Raw genomic sequence first — 18,125 nt, forward strand, 5'->3', positions numbered from 1 at the left:
GCAAGTATAAATACAAATAATATATTTTATATTGAAACAAGAATAGGCAAGCACCAAGTGAAAAGTGAGCCATGTGAGTAAAATATTGGATTGGGGACAGGCATCACTTTTTAGTCACTGATGATTTTGCTCTATTTGCCTAATCTTTACTCACTCACTTATCTGTACACACTGGTTACCTCCTTTTGCTCCCTTTTCAACTTCCATTCCTACTATTGTACATCACAAATTTAGCTGTCAGGCTGTCAGACTGTCAGAGTCGTCATTCAAGCCATTCACGTGGATTGTGAGATGCTGAGCACCTGCAGAAGTTTAAGGCTCCGGTTCAGGTATAACTTAAGTTGTAGGCAAGTTTCTTTTGGTAAAGGGCTGGAGAAGAAGGAATCTGATAGGAGAGGAGAGTGGACCATAGGAGACAAGGAAGGAGGGGGGGCACCAGGGGGAGGTAACAGGCAGGTAATAAGAGGTCAGAGGCTAGACTGGGGAGTAGAAGCAGAAGGGAGAAGGAAAATTTTGTTTACTGGAAGGAGAAATTAGTATTCATGCCATCAGGTTGGAGACTACCTGGAAAGAATATAAGGTGTTGCTCCTCCACACTGAGGGTGGCCTCATTGTGACACAAGAGGAGGCCATGGGCTGACATTGCCAGAAAGGGAATAGGAATGGGAATTAAAGTGTTGCACCACCAGGAAATTCCGCCTTTGGCGGATGGAGTAGAGCTGCTTGACAAAGCGGTTCCCCGATTTATGATGGGTCTCACCAATGTAGAGGAGGCTGCATTGGGAGCACCAGATACAACAGACGACCCTAGCAGATTCGCAGGTGAAGTGTTGCCTCACCTGGAAGGAATGTTTGGGGCCCCAAATGGAGGTGAATGGGTAGGTGTAGCACTTTGGGTGCCTGCGGGGATAAGTGCCGGGAAAGAGATTAGTGGGGAGGGACATGCGGAGAAGAGTCTCATGGAAGCAGTGGGGAATGGTGGCAGTGGGGGAGGTAAAGATGTGGAAAAAGCTTTCCCAGTATACATGATGAATAAACTCTTCTCAGGCTTCTAGCCAGGCATAGGTATAGACCTGAACCAACGTGTCAATGACAAACTCTGCCACTTTCATCAGGGGTGATGCAAGTCTCATGTTCTGCTACCACCGACTTCTCCAGGTAATCCAAATGGATACATCTTTGACCAACATAAGCTGTGATTTGAGCTTCCTTATGGGTTTGTGGATGGTATTGATCCAGTATTTCTTCTTGACAATCCTTCCAGAAACTGTGGAAATAAAGGGACGACAGGTGGCATCACATCTCCCAATGTAGAGCGGTTCTTTCTACTTCGATTCACCATGTGAAAGCTAGTTTGGGCCTGGGGAGTCTGCATGAGGAAATAAGATGATTACACACGACACGCCTACACAATGGCTACAAGGTGAAGGAAATCAATTGGGCCCTTAAAAGGAAAGACAGAAAAACCAGGAAACCCAACAACAAGGAGGAACCTGTCATTACCGCCTGCCTTCCCTACATTTCCACGGTTTCTGCAAGGATCGCCAGGATCCTGAAGAGATAGCAGATTAATACTATTCACAAACCCATAAGGAAGCTCAAATCACAGCTTATGCAGATCAAAGATAACCTGGGACACAGAACGGCTGGCATTTACGGGATTCCCTGTGAATGTGGATCAGCATATATTGGTCAGATAGGATGCATGGTGGAAGCCTGCATCAAGGAGCACAAGAGAATGGGTTACCCAGAGAAATTGGTGGTGGCAGAACATTGCATTTGCAATGGCCATAGGATTGACTTCAGTGGCACAGAACTACTATGCTGTGCCATTGTCTTTTGGAACCACCAGTGAAGAAAGCCATTGAAGTAAAACTAGAGGAAAAGGATTTTGACAACGATGAAGGTCTGGCTCTAAGTAAGAACTGGAATTCAATTATAAACAAGGTGGGAGAATAGAAATCTAATTGGATGAGGACAAACCAATCAGGAGGGACGGACAACAGGGGTATAAACACCAGCGGTCTAGATATGCCCAGGCATCATCCCTGATGAAGATTGCACAGCTTGTTATTGAAATGTTGGTTAAAATTGGTACCTATATCTGGATGGATAACCAAGAGGATTTTATAGGTAAAGATGTGTTTAGTGGTGGGATCCCTTTGGGATTAGCAGAAGTTGAAGAGAATGAAGTGTTGGATGTGGAGGCTCACGTAGGTAAGGACAAGAGGAACTCTGTCACTGTTGAGCCGGTGGGAAGATGGAGTGAGCATGGATGTCTGGGAAATGGGCGAGATGCGGGTGAGGGCAGCATCCATGGTGGAGGAAGGGAAACCCCGTTCTTTGAAGAAAGAGAACATCTCTGATGGCCTGAAAAACCTCATCCTGGGAACAAATGTAGCAGAGCCAAAGGAGCGAGAAAAGGGAATAGCATTTCTACTGGAGACTGGGTGGGAAGAGGTGTAGTGAAGATAGCTGTGGGAATCTGTGGGTTTATAAAAGATGTTGGTTGATGGTTAGTCTCCAGCAATGGAGACTGAGAGGTGTAGAGAGGGAAGGGAGGTGCTTCCAGAGATGGACAGAGAGATCAAGAAAGGGGAGGGTGGTGAATAAAATAGAATGAATGTAATTTTCTTAAGGGGATTATTAAAATTGTCATTCTATTGAATATATTCTTGGATAATTAACAGTTAGTGAAATTATTGGAAGACACAAACACATCATTTTATCATTATTTCCCTCGTCTGTAAAACTGCACAGACCTTTTAATCCTGCTGGGTAGTTGTGGCTGGTGTTAAAGTAAATCTAGTGATCTATGGTTCTAATTTTAGAATTCCCTTGCCTCATTTTCTCAACACAGGAGCAGTTTCCACATTGACCCTTCCTGAAACTGAAATAGCGACTTTGAATGAACAGCTACAGAGGTAAGATCTGACATTTGCTTTTCAGGATGACCATAACATAAGAATGCATGGAACTGGGGTTAATGTTTTAGTGTGGATAGAGCTTGGTTAACCAATAGAAGGCAGAGAGTTGGGATAAATGGGTGTTTCTCTGGTTGGCAATCATTGTGAGTGGAGTGCCACTGGGTTTGATGCTGGGCCCCCAACTGTTCATGATATACATTGGAAGAGGGGACTGAGTGTAGCATATTTAAGTTCGCTGATGACACTAAATTGAGTGGAAAGTCCGCAGAGAGATATAGATAGATTAAGTGAGTGGGCAAGTGTCTGGCAGCTGAAGTGCTACGTGAGGTAAAATAGAAGACTACAGCAGGCTCTTGTGCTGAGAGACTTGGCAGTGCTTGTGCATGAATTGCAAAAGATTGGTTTGTAAGTGCTACAGGCCATCAAGAAGGTAAATGGAATGTTGGGCTTCATTGTAGAGGGATTTAATTTAAGAGCAGAGAGGTTATTCTGCAACTGTACAGGGTCCTGGTGAGACCACATCTTGAGTACTGTAGGCAGTTCTGGTCATCTTACTTGAGGAAAGATGTACTGGCTTTGGAGGTGGTGCAGTGGAGGTTGATTCTGGAGATGAAGGGGGGATTTAACTAATGAGGAGAGATTGAGTCACCTGGGGCAATACTTGCTTGAATTCAGAAGAATGAGAGGGGTCTGTATAGAAACATGTAAAATTATGAAAGGGATTGATAAGATAGAGGCAGGAAAGTGAGACCAGAGCTAGCGGACATAGTCTCAAGATTCGAGGGGGCATAGATTCAGGATAGAGATGAGGGGAAACTGCTTTTCCTAGAGTACTGAATCTGGTATTCACAACCCAGGGAATAGTAGAGGCAACCTTATTAAATACACGTATGTAAGATGCAGTTGGTTAGATTTGTGCAGGGTAGGGGAATTAAAGGTAATGGGGTAAAGGCAGGTAGGTAGAGCTGAGTCCTTGGTTAGATCCGTCATAATCTTATTGAATGGCGGAGTAGACTCAACTAGTCAGATGGCCTAGTGCTGCTCTTACTATTAATGCAAGAAAACCTGCCAAAACTGCTTTCTTTTACCATTACAAAAGTGCAATTAAATATTGATATCTGTTTTACTTTATTTTTATATGCTGTTGAGCTTCATAAACTTAAAAAGAAGTGTTTACAACCATGGAATTTAATCAGGGGTTCCCTACCTGCAGCCCATGGACCCCTTGCTTAATTGTATTAGTTCATGGCATAAAAGAGGTTGGGACCTCCCTCAATTTAATAAATAATTGAAAGTCTGAAGAATTTGAATTTGTGAGCAGTGTTTTTAATGCCCCTTGTAAATTGTTATCCTGCTTTCTGATTCCTGAGCAACATAATAGATGCTGGTAGGCAATGGCAGCACAAAACAGAAGTATTAACTCTACCTAAGTTGGGAACTTGTTAGATTCATGTCACTGTTCTGTATCGGGTACCTGACTGGCATAGCAGTACAGCTGATAGAGCCGCTGCCTTACTGTTCCGGCAACCCAGTGCAGTCCTGTCCTTGGGTGCTATCTGTGTGGAGTTTCTATGTTCTCCCTGTGACCTTATGGTTTCTTCTGGGTGCTCTCCAGTTTCCTCTCATTATCTCAGAAACGTTTGTAGGTTAATTACCCATTGTAAGTTGCCCCAAGTATTCAGGTGAGTGGTAAGAATCTAGGGCAGGGGTTCCCAACCTGAGGACCACGGATCTCTCAGTCTTCATAGACCCTTCAATAACGGTAAGGCTCTATGGCATAAAAAAGATTGGGAACCCCTGATCTACAGGGTAGTTGATGGGATGAGACTGGTAGGATTTTAATGTTTCTTGTGAAATCAGTGGGCCAAAATGACTTTTTCCATACCATTAACACTCTAATACTCAATGTTTCTGGATTCTTGATGCACCAATTGATTAAAGATTAGCTTAGTTTGTCACTTGTCGAACAAAGCATACAGTGAAATGCGTCGTTGGTGCCAACAGCCAACACAGTCTGACAATGTGCTGGGGGCAGCCCACAAGTGATCAATATTATTAAAATAGCCCGATATACAAGTATGCAGTTTGAGTACAGATAAAGAGCTTTACGGTATGAGAAATTTATGCAGAGAAATATTTCCTACTCTTTTAAAAAAAAATGCTTCAAAAGCATTATTCTCCCGAATATCTCAAATAAACAAGGTAGTATCCAATGCTAAATGTTTGGAATAGGTATTTTTTACGAATTACAATCTTAACAAAAGGTCTTGTTAATCATAATTCAAATACTGAATTTACAAATGTATATGGTGGTGAAGAGACTCAACTTTGGTTACAAATAATGGAAAGTCAACTGTTATGTATCCAGTTGTTTGTGGCTGTGCTGATGAATTCCATTGGAATTTATGACTGGACGTTACTGTAATGACCAAGCACATTTAGGTTAAACATTGTAATGAATTTGTCAAAGATAAATTAATTTAGGTATCATGGTGTACAGCATTTTGTTTGTATGTTAAATTCTGCAACTCAACTTTCATAAAGAAATATTTACAGAACTTTCTCGTGTGATTTATGTACAGAACTTCATGGAATACAATTAGTAAAGAAAACTATTTGAAAACTGTGACCTTATAATGCAGTTTGTATCGGTGTTACATGATACAGGATGACATCACTTCATCACAGAAGACCTGTCTGGAGGATGATATTGTCAGTGCAGTTTGTCATTTTTACATGTTTTTTTTAAGTAGAAATCAGTAGCATCGGCTGCAGCAGTCACTGAGAAGGGTGCACAGGGAGGTCAAGTGCTAGCTATATTTTCCAGAGATAATGTAAGGCAAGTGTTGGCAATTCCTCCGCACTGAAAACTGTCTGAGCCCTTAACTCTTCGATTGATCATCTGTCAGTGATAAGTTTAAATGTTTAAAAGTTGGAGCATCAGTGTTTTCAATCCCTGAAAAGTTAATACATCCTAGTTTTGTAATGAACTTATAATGGCGCATTGTTTTTTATTTTTAACCGGCCATTTTCATGTAAAACTAAGGAACATTTCCCAGATGGTTTATGAGGAGCAGGTAGACCATTTATCAGGAATAATATTTGCCAGTAGAGATACAATTGTCTTTCATTATTTTGCAGTCAATGGAGCGAATACACCATTCAAATCTTTCCACATCATTTATTTGGAAATAGTAGACAATTCAAAAGAGTCTCTTAAGGGTGCTTCCCCGGTTCATTTTGAACATTTATTCTGACCATGAATTTATGTTTCACTCTGTCACTGCCTTTGTAGCACAGTCTGTTATGCCACAAATCCCCTTGCATGGAATTGGTATGTTGAAGAACTGCGAGCTCAGTGTAATTTGATGCTAATTCACAACTCATTTTCCTAGTTAGGTGATTATCAGTTTTAAACTATCCTGACTGCTCTCATGGGAAGTTTGTCATTGTAAAAGCCATTCTTTATACTTTACTTTATTATTGCCAAACAATTGATACTAGAACATACAGCGATATTTGATTCTGCGCTTCCTGCTCCCTGGATTACAAATATTAAATATTTAAAAAATTAAAAATAGAAAAAATTAGTAAATATTAAAAATTTAAATTATAAATCATAAATAGAAAATAGAAAAATGGAAAGTAAGGTAGTGCAAAAAGAACCCGATAGGCAGGTCCGGATATTTGGAGGGTACGGCCCAGATCCGGGTCAGGATCCGTTCAGCAGTCTTATCACAGTTGGAAAGAAGCTGTTCCCAAATCTGGCCGTACGAGTCTTCAAGCTCCTGAACCCTTCTCCCGGAGGGAAGAGCGACGAAAAGTGTGTTGGCTGGGTGGGTCGTGTCCTTGATTATCCTGGCAGCACTGCTCCAACAGCGTGCGGTGTAGAGTGAGTCCAAAGATTGGTTTGTGTGATGTGCTGCGCCGTGTTCACGATCTTCTGCAGCTTCTTTCGGTCTTGGACAGGACAACTTCCATACCAGGTTGTGATGCACCCCAGAAGAATGCTTTCTACGGTGCATCTATAAAAATTAGTGAGGGTTTTAGGGGACAGATATAAAAAGGATATAGTGCTTTCCAGTGTATATGACGAATAAACGCTTCTCGGGCTTCCAGCTGGATACAGGCATTGATTATAACCGACGTTTCAATGACAAACTCTGCCATCTTCTTTAGGGAACCATTCTGTCCATGTACCTGTTTGGGCATTACCCTCACTTTGTTATTTGTATTGCTTTTACCCCTGTACATGGAACATAAAGATCACATAGTAGTACAACATTAGAATAGGCCCTTCATCAAAGTAAAATTGATTATCAGGGTACATACATGTCACCACATACAACCCTGAGATTCTTTTCTGCAAATCTATAGAACAGTAACTGTAAACAATAAACTATAAACAAACATGCAAATGCAGATCATAAATAAATAGCAATAAATAACGTGCATGAGATAAATAGATAGAGTGATTAAATGAGTGTAGTCTTACCCTTTTGTCCAAGAGCCAGATGATTGAGGGGTAGTAACTGTTCTTGAACCTGGTGGTGCGAGTCCTGAGGTTCTTGTACCTTCTACCTGATGGCAGCAGTGAGAAAGGAGCATGGCCCGGGCGGTGAGAATCTTTGATGATGGATGCTGATTTTCTACAGCAAAACTTCTCACTGTTTATAAAGTTCTTTTTTTGTAACACACACTCGGCAGGTCAGGCAGCAACTATGAAGTTGACATTTTGGGCTGAGGCCCTTCATCAGGACTGGAAAGGAAGGAAGAAGAAGGTGCCAGAATAAAAAGGTGGGGGGGGGAGAGGAAGGGGGACAAGCTTTAAGGTGATGGTACTGTGCAAGTGTCTTGGGGTGCCTGAGACTTTTGCACAGAACTATATTTGTCAATGTGGAATGGAGACCAAGTTTGTAAATCTGGTGGGAGCAACCATGCTGGGAATGGTGAGGGTGGAGTGCCACAGGAAGGGTGTGGAGCAGGGAGCAGAGAAGGAGCGCCAGGGGTGGTGGGGAGGGGGGCGGTGGGATGCTGAGGGAGCAGATACACCCAGCCCCGGGACACCAGGCAAGGTCATTTGATTCCAAACAATTGGCTATTGGTCATTACAGACATCACTCTGGTGCTTCCTGCTCCCTCCCCTCTCCCTACCCCTTTTCACAGCAATGATTCCCTTCTCCCTGCCCCCTTCCCATTTTCGGCCCACAAAAAAGACCCATATGAGAATTTAGCTCATTGTCACTTACATGTATCAGGAAATTTGCTTTTGATATACTGTATGTGGCTGCAGTACTGCGGGTGAAGGGCTGCAGAAGAAGAAATACTTGCTTGTACTTTACCTGCCATAAGGCAACAACAGAGCATTTCCCATTTTATACCCCAAATGCCATTTTTTAACCACCTGCTTCACCTTATCTATCCCTTTGGAGCCTTTATTTCCTTATTTATGATTTGAACATAGTTAGCAACTATATTTTTTGGTGCCTTCACTAAAAGATATTTTTATGAATCTGAAGTTGAGCCAAACACTGATCTCTGTGTCATAACACTTGACGCCAATCAGAAAATACCAATTTCTGCTACTCCTTGTTGCCTGTTCTCTTCACACCATTACATTGCCACCAATACACAAGCTGTTATTTTCTGTAATAACCTTTGGAGCAGTACGTCATCTAAGGCCTTTGGAAATCTTTGCACACGCAGACATTCCCCTTTATCCACAGCACATTAGTTCTTCAAAGAATTCAAATCATTTGGCTGGATATGATTCCTCTTTTCATAAAACCTTATTGATTTTGCACAACATACACAAAATGCTGGAGGAACTCAGCAGTCCATGCAGCATTTTTGGAACAGTAAACAATTGACATTTTGGGCTGAGACCCTTCATCAGTCCTGTGTTACACTCATCTTACACCTAAGTATTGTACAAGATTAGTGTAAATGGGTAGTTAATAGTTGGTGCGTACACTGTAGGGCTTGTTTTTCCATGCTATAACTCTATCTCTTCTGATTATCAGAGGCTACATAAATGTGTCCGTGACCATTATCGAAATTACTTAAAAACACTCTCACAAGAGCAGATTAAATCATCTACTTGGCTCTGGTATTGGTCATTTTGAATGTCACCTGAGTTCTGGCCTTTACACCATTCCTTTACATAATCACTTGGTTTATTCAGCCATGTAATATTTTTCAGAGTTTGCAAATGTTACTTAATTTTACTTTGCAAAGTTCCACACTCTATAGTAGCTGAAGTATCTTCCTTTTATTCGTCGTCGTCGTGGCTATCCCTCGAGGTCGAGGATGATGGTCCTTGTTCTGTTGATCCTTTTATTACCTGTATTTGGTTTGGCTTCTTGATAGTTTCAATGACTCTGGAATCTTGGAATCTCTGGAAGGTTACAGTGTGGAAGGGGGCTCTTTATCCTGTTGAATTCCGTACAAATCTAAAGAAGACCAGACATGAGGAATTCTGCAGATGCTGGAAATTGAAGCAACACACATCAAGGTTGCTGGTGAATGCAGCAGGTCAAGCAGCATCTCTAGGAAGAGGTACAGTCGACGTTTCAGGCTGAGACCCGTCTTGACGAAGGGTCTCGGCCTGAAACGTCAACTGTACCTCTTCCTAGAGATGCTGCCTGGCCTGCTGTGTTCACCAGCAACTTTGATAAAGAAGACCAGTCCTGCTAGGCTTTTTTTTTCTTTCTCTTGGCTGTTACAATTGAATCTGCCACCTCTACTGCGCTTGACAATCTTCTTCCAGATCCTAACTTACTCACCATGGAAAAAGGATTTTCCTTCTGGTTCTTTTGCTCATCTATGTTCCTTCATTATTGACTTCTGTTAATCAGAGCACGTGCTTTATACTCTGCCTTGGTGCTGCACAATTCTAAGTAAGAGCAAGCAGAAAGCGTAGGAATGGTTTTGGGGCATTTGGGCCATCGGGTCTGTTCTGACATTCTATCATGGCTGATTTATTATCTCTCTCAACCCCATTCTCCTGCCTTCTCTCCATAACCTCTGAAGCCCCGATTAATCAAGAACCTGTCAAACTCTGCCTTAAATGTACCCAATGACTTGGCCTGCACAGCCGTTTGTGGAAATGAATTCCACAGATTCATCACTAAAGAAACTTCTCCTCATCTCTGTTCTAAATGGACACCTTTCAGTTCTGAGGCTGTGCCCTCTGGTCTTAGACTCCCCCACTACAGAAAACATCCTCTTCGCTTGTTACACTGCAGTATCTCTCTGAAGTTCTTTCACAACTTTTTCTGTTCCAAGAAGAACAATGCAGGAATGTCAAACATAACCCAAGTCTGATATTCTTGCGATTGTTTTAGTAAAACTCTTCTTGACTCTCTCTGCATTTTTATATAATCTTTCTGAAGTGTAACCATCAGAATTGAAGTAAGTTTTCCACTTGGGGCTGAACTAGCTTTCTACAAATCTTGATCAAGCATACATAAATGGCACAACGTGCCAATATGCATACTGAAGCAGTGTCCCCTTGGTAATTGGTAAGTGAGCTACTCATTCTATCTGAGAGAAGCCTGTAATGCCGTGGTCCCATCAACCTACAACTGGAACATCGTTGGGCTGTGGGACGGAAACCTCATGTTCATGAGGATAACGTACAAACTCCATACAGGTAGTGACGGGAACCCTAGATGCTTGTAGTTTCAGCTTTCTACCATTTCCTCTTAGTGTTGCTACGCCTGTGATTTTCCTTTTCTCTCTAGTCATAGATGTAACATCTTTGTAAAGAATTCCTTTTTAATATGGGAAAAAAACATGTTTGAGTGAATGTCAGTGACAGGGCAGCCTTTCTCCTGTGGAACCAAAACTATCTCCACAGGAAGTGCTCTTCGGTACAGAAGTTATTAGGTAGGAAGACTTTTGTGAATCATTTACATTTATGCTGTTGCTTTATGAAATATTCTGTTGCTGATGAAAAACATTCATACTGTGTACCAGTTGCTAAAACTCTGTGAACTAAATTGGACGTTCCTGGACTGTTTCAAAGACTCTGCAGTTTGAGGTTGAATATTCTGTGTGCCTGTTTTTTTGCCGTTGGCACAGTTTGTTCTTTTTTTTGTGTGTTGGGTGTTTGATGTTTACTCTCAGGGGGCTCCATGGTGTTTCTTTGTTCTGTGGCTGTCTGTGGGAAAATGAATGTGGGGTTGTTTACCGCATGCATACTTTGAATTCTTTTGAATCCATCCTTCCTTTCACATTTGTATAGATGGAGTAGCTGCTTTTAGATTTTAGATTGAGGGTCATTCTCAGGAATCCGCTTGTATTCCCAGGTACTGATTAGTACTGTTCTAGTGAGACTTTTTGTCTTAATTCATGTTCAGGGACTGGATGTTGATGGCAAAGCTTAATGTTTATTGCCCATCTCTAAGTTGTCCAGGTAAGGTGAAGGTGCAATAGCACATCCCCAAAAATTTCCACTTGCTCAGCTGAAAATTTATATCTCCCATCGCTGATACACAGCATTGCCATTGTCACTTGAAGCAGATTTACAAACCGGAAATCAGCTGTGAGGTTCTTTGACCTCAGGTAAAACCAAAAGTGTGCAAGTTTCAGCTCAGAGAACTTTATCACCCAGGGTATTCACAGTAAATGCTCACGTGATCAATATTCTGAATTTCTGGGTAATTCAGACATCTGGAGAAGTTGATGGTTCTAATCTACAGAGTGCCTGATGTCCAAGACAAGACTGACACAAGAAAGCTATTACAGGAAGAGCACTAAGGTTGTTCAGTGAGAACTGGGATTGTTTGGCTGAATAGGGAGGAGGCATTCAAAACCTGATAGTGAATGGGTCATTTTACAAAAATCTACCATTATTACAGAGACTTGGTTGAGAGAGGGACAGGAATGCTTAATGTCCCAGGGCTTTTATGTTTTTAGAAAAGATGGAAAGGGAGGTAAAAGAGAGGGGAGGGGAGTTGCACTGCTAAACGGACAATATCACATCTGCACTCAGTGCGGACGTAATGGAGGAGTCGGCCACTGGGTCTATATGGGTAAAACTCAAAAATAGGAAGAGTGCTGTACTGTTCTATGTTCTAAGACAATACTTGGTATAAAAGTACCATCTGAGAAAAGTAGCTTGAGAACTACATAAAGACAAGAGGAGAAACATAAGAAGTTCACCAGGTGCTGGAAATATTGAGCAACGCACATAAGATGCTGGAGTAACTCAACAAGTCAGGCAGTACCTGTGGAGGGCACTAAATATTTGATGTTTTGGGGTGAGACCCTTCACCAGGACTGGAAAAGAAGGGGGCAGAAGCCAGAATAAGAAGGGAGGAGGAGGGGAAGGGACACAGGCTGGCAGGTAATAGCTGAAATCTGGTGAGAAGGTATGTGGGTGGGTGGGGGAAGAGGGGTGAAGCAAGAACCTGAGAGGTGATAGGGTGAAGCAGGAAAGGGCTAAAGAAGGAATCTGAGAGTGGACCTTGGAAGAAAAGGAAGGAGGAGGGGCATCAGAGAGAGGTGACGGGCAGGTGAGGACAAGAGAATTAGAAGCCGCCTGACTTACTGAGTTCCTCTAATGTGAGTGTGTATGTTGCACAACAGGGAAAAATAATGTATTTTAAATACCTGCATTAAAAAAAATCACAAGTTAACATAAAGGAGTCTTGACCCGTAATAGCAACTAAAAATATGAAATGTTACATTGTGGACAATGGAACTTTAGCCCAGAAGCAAAGTTTAATGATAACCATGAATAATTTGGAGCATCATTCAGACAAGGTGTGAATATGGGAGAAGCGCAACACAGGCAATAGGGTTAACAGCAGGAACTATATAAAAATGACAATATATTCTCCTCTTGGATCTTTGACACTCATTCTTCTTTGTAGAACGTTTTTAAATGGTCCCACTCCCAATATCCTGTACTGGCCACAGGTTCTGATGCATGTGTTGACAAATCTAGCATTATGCTCCAAGAGTTGTTTGCCTCTCCCAGCAGTAGTTGATTGTGTGAAGGCCCTACCGATTTGTCAAGAATTTACACCTGTCAAATTGCAGTCCCAATCTGCTCTCGTCCCACATATGCCATCTAGAAACAGCATGTACTTTTCACAAGGAGCATCTTCACTTTGGCTCCCTTCAAAACTCTTCTTACTGAGTTCTTGGGTTTGTCACAGAATGATTTTGGCGCGTTTCAGAGATCAATTATAATAGGGTTGAATATTACTGTGTTTGGACTAAACTGTCTTAGGATATTCTCATTACATTTATGATCTGTGGGTGTTAGGGAGGAGATGCATCTCTACTAAAGGAGGTGTAAGGCACTCCTTCCCTCCAATAGCCTGCAGGTCACCCTTGGGCAAGGTGTAGCACCTGCTTAGCTCCCCCATTCAGGGTTATGTCAAACCATGGAAGCAGCTGGTGCATATCACAAGTCCTGGTTATGCAACCACTAACGCCAGGCAGTCAATCTCTGAAGAGTATTGTCTTTTAAAGACACTGCTCAGGAAAAGGCAATGGCAAACCACTTATGTAGAAAAATTTTCCAAGAACAATCATGTTCATGGAAAGACCATGATTACCCACGTCATACGACTTGGCACATAATGATTGAATAAATGATCAAACAAATAAGTGTTCGAATTAATTTGTGCCATAACATCTTATAATCTTGAATTATCTGATACTATGTTCTGCAAATAATCTATATGGTTGTTAGAAGTTCGTTTCTATTTTTTATCGTGGACTAAACTGCAAGAGTGTGAAAGGAGTTTAACAGTGAAAAAGAAATTAAAATACACAAATAAAATAAAACACCTACAAATACATTCACCTTGTGTTGTGCAGGTTTTAAACTTCATACAACTGTCTTTGTTCAATGACAGGAAAATATGTGCAGATATGAAGCCAAAGAAATTAATCAAGATACAGGGTGCAAAAAAGCATTCATCAGTTTGGATGCCCACAAAGGCAAGTTCTCACAAAAAAGGCAAAGAAGGTATGTAAATGTAAATTATGGTGTTCAGTTTAAAAAATAACAAATCACCTCCCAAAAGAAAGCAGGCAGGAACTAAGCAAGACTACTCAGCAAATGACCTGATTCAATTTTCTAAGTCACTCCAAGTCTTCACAACTGGATGCAAGTTGCCAGCATAAAGCACCATTCCCCAGAGACAGCTTTCTACCTAATTGGTTGGAAATTAAGCACTAAAATTGAGTTTTAAGTGGGTTCAGGTTATCATTTTAAAGGGGAGAGTGGGACAAAATTGGAAAGGACACTCTGTGGCTGACACACTTAAGGAGGGTTCCCAAGTTTTCAGATGCAACCATTGAGATACTGGAGCTTCACAATAAACCAGTTGTCCTCTTTCCACAGATGATTGACAGGCAGTGATTTAAATTGGTATGCATGAATGGGGAGGGGAGAAGTAAAATAACATGTATGCGATTAGTGGTTTGAACAGGATCTGGTTGCAGTGCCTAGAGGAATGTAGTGGTTACACGAAGAATACCAGGCTGTGACACTCTTCTACATCTTTCCTATTTTCCACCCTGTATCTGGAATCATTTATTTCACCACCACTGATCTTTCCCTTCCCACTTGCTATAGAAAAGTACAGCACATGGACTGGCCATTCAGCCCACAATGTTTGTGCTCAACATGGTGCCAAATTAAACTATTCCCTTCTGCCAGCTTTCAGTAGTCAAAAAAAGAAAAGCTCACTGCACCTGCTCTCTCCTTTGACTCCACCACTACATTTTCCCAATTACTTCTCTGCATGGACACACTTGGCTTCCTGTGTTTTCCACACCATGACAATCTGGCCCACAGATGCTGAAAACCATTGTCACAGCACATACTTGGACATGTTTGCTTTGGCTTCCTGTGCTTTCCGCACCATGACAATCTGGCTCACAGATGCTGAAAACCATTGTCATAACACATATTAACACACTGTGCTTGGAGTGGGGTTCTCTCAACTTAGCAGTGTGAATGGAGTGAGAGATCTCCCAGCTGGGCAGTGGGGGTCGTGATTGATCTCCCGCCTGGGTGGTGTGTGCATTAAGTGATCTCTCCCCCGAGTAGGTGGGGTCTCCAGCCTTCCAGGGTTTCAAGCCCCATGTCATTGAATCACACAGTATGAAGTAGGTCCTTCAGCCCAACTCATGTTTGCTGACAAAGATACCAATCTAAGCTAGTCCAAATTCCCACCAAGCATTGGATATAAGACAGCCAAGGATATATTCTGAGCGCAGTTCTGCAGCTCATGCACCAATGCCTATTGCAGCCAAGGTTACTGCATGCCTAGAACCTTTTTTTGTGTCCAGTTCTTTCCAAGCTAAGAAAAGGACTATCACTCTGCAGGAAAACATGTGTGGTTGAAGAGGAGGCATGGGAGAAGGCACAATTTAAAATTGCTTTGAGGCAATATAAAAGCATTCAAGAACAGCAAGCATTTCAATGATGTGTTACACTAATAATCAAGTAGTATATGTTGCAATTCATAAATGCAGTTCCTTTGAGTAAGTCCTCACAGAGGAATCTAGAAGTGGAAAGAGTGAGCAGCTTCAGGTTCCTGGGTGTCAATACCTCCAAGGCTCTATCCTGGATCCAACATATCAATGTAGCTATAAATCAGGCAGGACAACAGCCATATTTCATCAGGAGTTTTAGGAGACACTTACAGATGTACCATGGAGAGCATTTTAATTAGCTGCAGCGCCATCTGGTATGGAGGGAGCAACTAGGCAGGATGGAAATAAGCTGCAGAGATTTGTAAACTCAGTCAGCTCCATCATGGGCACTAGTCTCAATCGTATCCAGGATAGCTTTAAGGAGCGTAGCCTCAGAAAGGTGGCTTCCATCACGAAGGACCCCGTCACGCAGGACATTCCTTGTTCTCATCGCTACCATCAGGAAGGAGATACAGGGCCTGAAGGCACACATTCAACAATTCAGGAACAGCTTCTTCCCCTCTGCCATCCAAATTCTGAATGGACATTGAACTCATGAGCACCACTTCACAACTTCTTTTAATTTCTATTTTTGCACTACTTAGTTAATTTAACTATTTCACATATTTATTGTAATTCACTTTTTTATGATTATATATTGCATTGTACTGCTGCTGCAAATATATATACTGGTGATATTAAACTCGATTCTGATTCTGATTGTGACTAACATAGAATGTCAGAAAATCCTGCAACCTGTGCAAACTTACCTTACTGCTTCTCAGTGTAGTGATAAGACTGAATGTATTTACTCTAGAGCAGGGGTTCCCAAACCTTTTTTTATATACCATGGACCCCTACTGTTAACCAGGCTGAAGACCCCACTCTAAAGGCTAAACAAGGCTCTGGGAATTCTCTAAGACAATAAAAATGTACAACAGACAGTTTTATATTGGAGATAGTCACTTCGTTAGCTTCAAAGGAGCGAAAGGCAAAGAAGTTGTGGGCAAGAATGACCTTGACAACAATGGGCATTTGAAAGTGAGCTGCAGAATTTCATCATTCATGCAGTAGTTACCGCCCAGAAAATCAGAATTTCCATGCGCATTTCACCTCAAAACTTTCAGGTGCACGATCTTGGATGCAGACACAATACTGGTTTTCTGTGATTAGGAAAGAATTCCTCTGAAACTGATTGGAAAAATATCAAATGAAAGGGTTCTGTTTCAATTTAATTACTCTTCCTCCAAGAAGCGCCTTCCTTAAGAAATGCCAGAAATCACTTAATTGGGCAATATTTGTAATAGGGATTATGTTTTCAAAGCTTGGGTTAAATGGAGCAAGCTACTGCAAAATAATTGTTTCAAAAGCCTTTTACCCGAGAGGAACAGAAGATTCCTTTGACTGAGAGTTGGAATGGTCACCTTAGGACCATCCACAATTAACAAACAGGGCAAAGCCATATTGGTGTCAGGTGTAGAGGTGAAACAATGTTATTTGATCCGAGTTTGAATTTACTCACCAGACCTGCATTTAATTAAAGTAGCAGAACTAATTTCTCCTGAAACACGTTGTAAATGGGAGTGTAAGGGCATGGGATGAGCAGATACTTTATTATAAACCCGATGCTACTTTATTTATTATAGAACTCTTTTAAAAAAAAGTGAAAATCGTTCCTTTTTTTGCCTTATATATGACCACCACAAGTTTGACAACTTCTGAAGTATTTTTTTTACTCTTTTTCTATTTTAATTAAAATCATTCCAAAACTGACTGTATTTCATTAATATGGCTGGGGGATGGGAACCAGAGTGATAGGGCTGAGGATGGACCAGTTGGTACACTAAGTAGTGAGACTGTGAGCAAGGACAGGCAGATTATCGGGCAAAATTGCAGTCAATAGGATGAGTTGAAGTGTATCATGGGGGCATAATCACAAAGGATGATGAATACAGGATTGAAGGTGTTATATCTGAATGCATGCAGTATATGAATGAGGTAGGTGATCTTGCAGTGCAATTAGAGATTGGCAGGTTTGATGTTGTGGACATCCCTGAGTCGTGACTGAAAGAAGATCACAGTTGGGAGTTTAGTGTACAAGGATACATATTGTATTGAAAGGATAGGCAGGTAGATCGAGGGGATGGTAAATAATGAAATCAAATCCTTAGAAAGAGGTGACATAGGATGGGAAGATGTAGAATCCTTGTGGGTAGAGTTAAAAAAATTACAAGGGTTAAAGGACTCTGATGGGAGTTAAATACAGGTCTCCAAACAGTAGCCCGGATGTGGGATGCAACTTGCAACAGGAGATAGAAGAGGCAAGTAAAAAGGGCAATGTTACAATAGTCATGGGGGATTTCAATATGCAGGTAGATTGGGGAAAATCAGGTTGGTGCTGGATCCCAAGAGAGGGAATTTGTAGAATGCCTATGGGATAGAATTATAGAGAAGCATGTGGTTGAGCCCACTAGGGGAAAGACAATTATGGATTGGGTGTTGTGCAATGAACAAGATTAGATTATGGAGCTTAAGGTAAAGGAACTCTTAGGAGGCAGTGATTATATTGTGACAGAATTCACCCTGCAGTTTGAGATGGAGAAGCTATAGTCAGATGTATCTATATTACAATGGAGTGAGAGAATTACAGAGGCATGAGAGAGGAGCTGGCCAAAGTTGCTCGGAAAGGGACGTTAGCAAGGATGATGACAGAACAGCAATGGCTGGAGTTTCTGGGAACAATTCAGAAAA

At 41.6% G+C, this 18,125-nt stretch overlaps 1 protein-coding gene across 6 annotated transcripts in view; it reads left to right on the forward strand.

Annotated features, from left to right (window-relative positions):
- Positions 1-18,125, forward strand: part of cfap92 (cilia and flagella associated protein 92 (putative)) — a 125,399-nt gene that overhangs the window by 17,206 nt on the left and 90,068 nt on the right. For all 6 annotated transcript variants that reach the window (XR_011889367.1, XR_011889366.1, XR_011889368.1 and 3 more), the window contains 2 exons: positions 2,861-2,924; positions 13,805-13,917. Coding sequence is in view for 3 of the 6 variants with exons in the window: in XM_072280356.1 (XP_072136457.1) it covers positions 2,861-2,924; positions 13,805-13,917 (177 nt within the window). In the remaining 3 variants the exon portion in view is untranslated. The remainder of the gene's footprint in view (positions 1-2,860; positions 2,925-13,804; positions 13,918-18,125) is intronic.

This window comes from Mobula birostris, chromosome 16, assembly GCF_030028105.1.
Source record: "Mobula birostris isolate sMobBir1 chromosome 16, sMobBir1.hap1, whole genome shotgun sequence".
Classification (NCBI taxonomy): Eukaryota; Metazoa; Chordata; class Chondrichthyes; order Myliobatiformes; family Myliobatidae; genus Mobula; species Mobula birostris.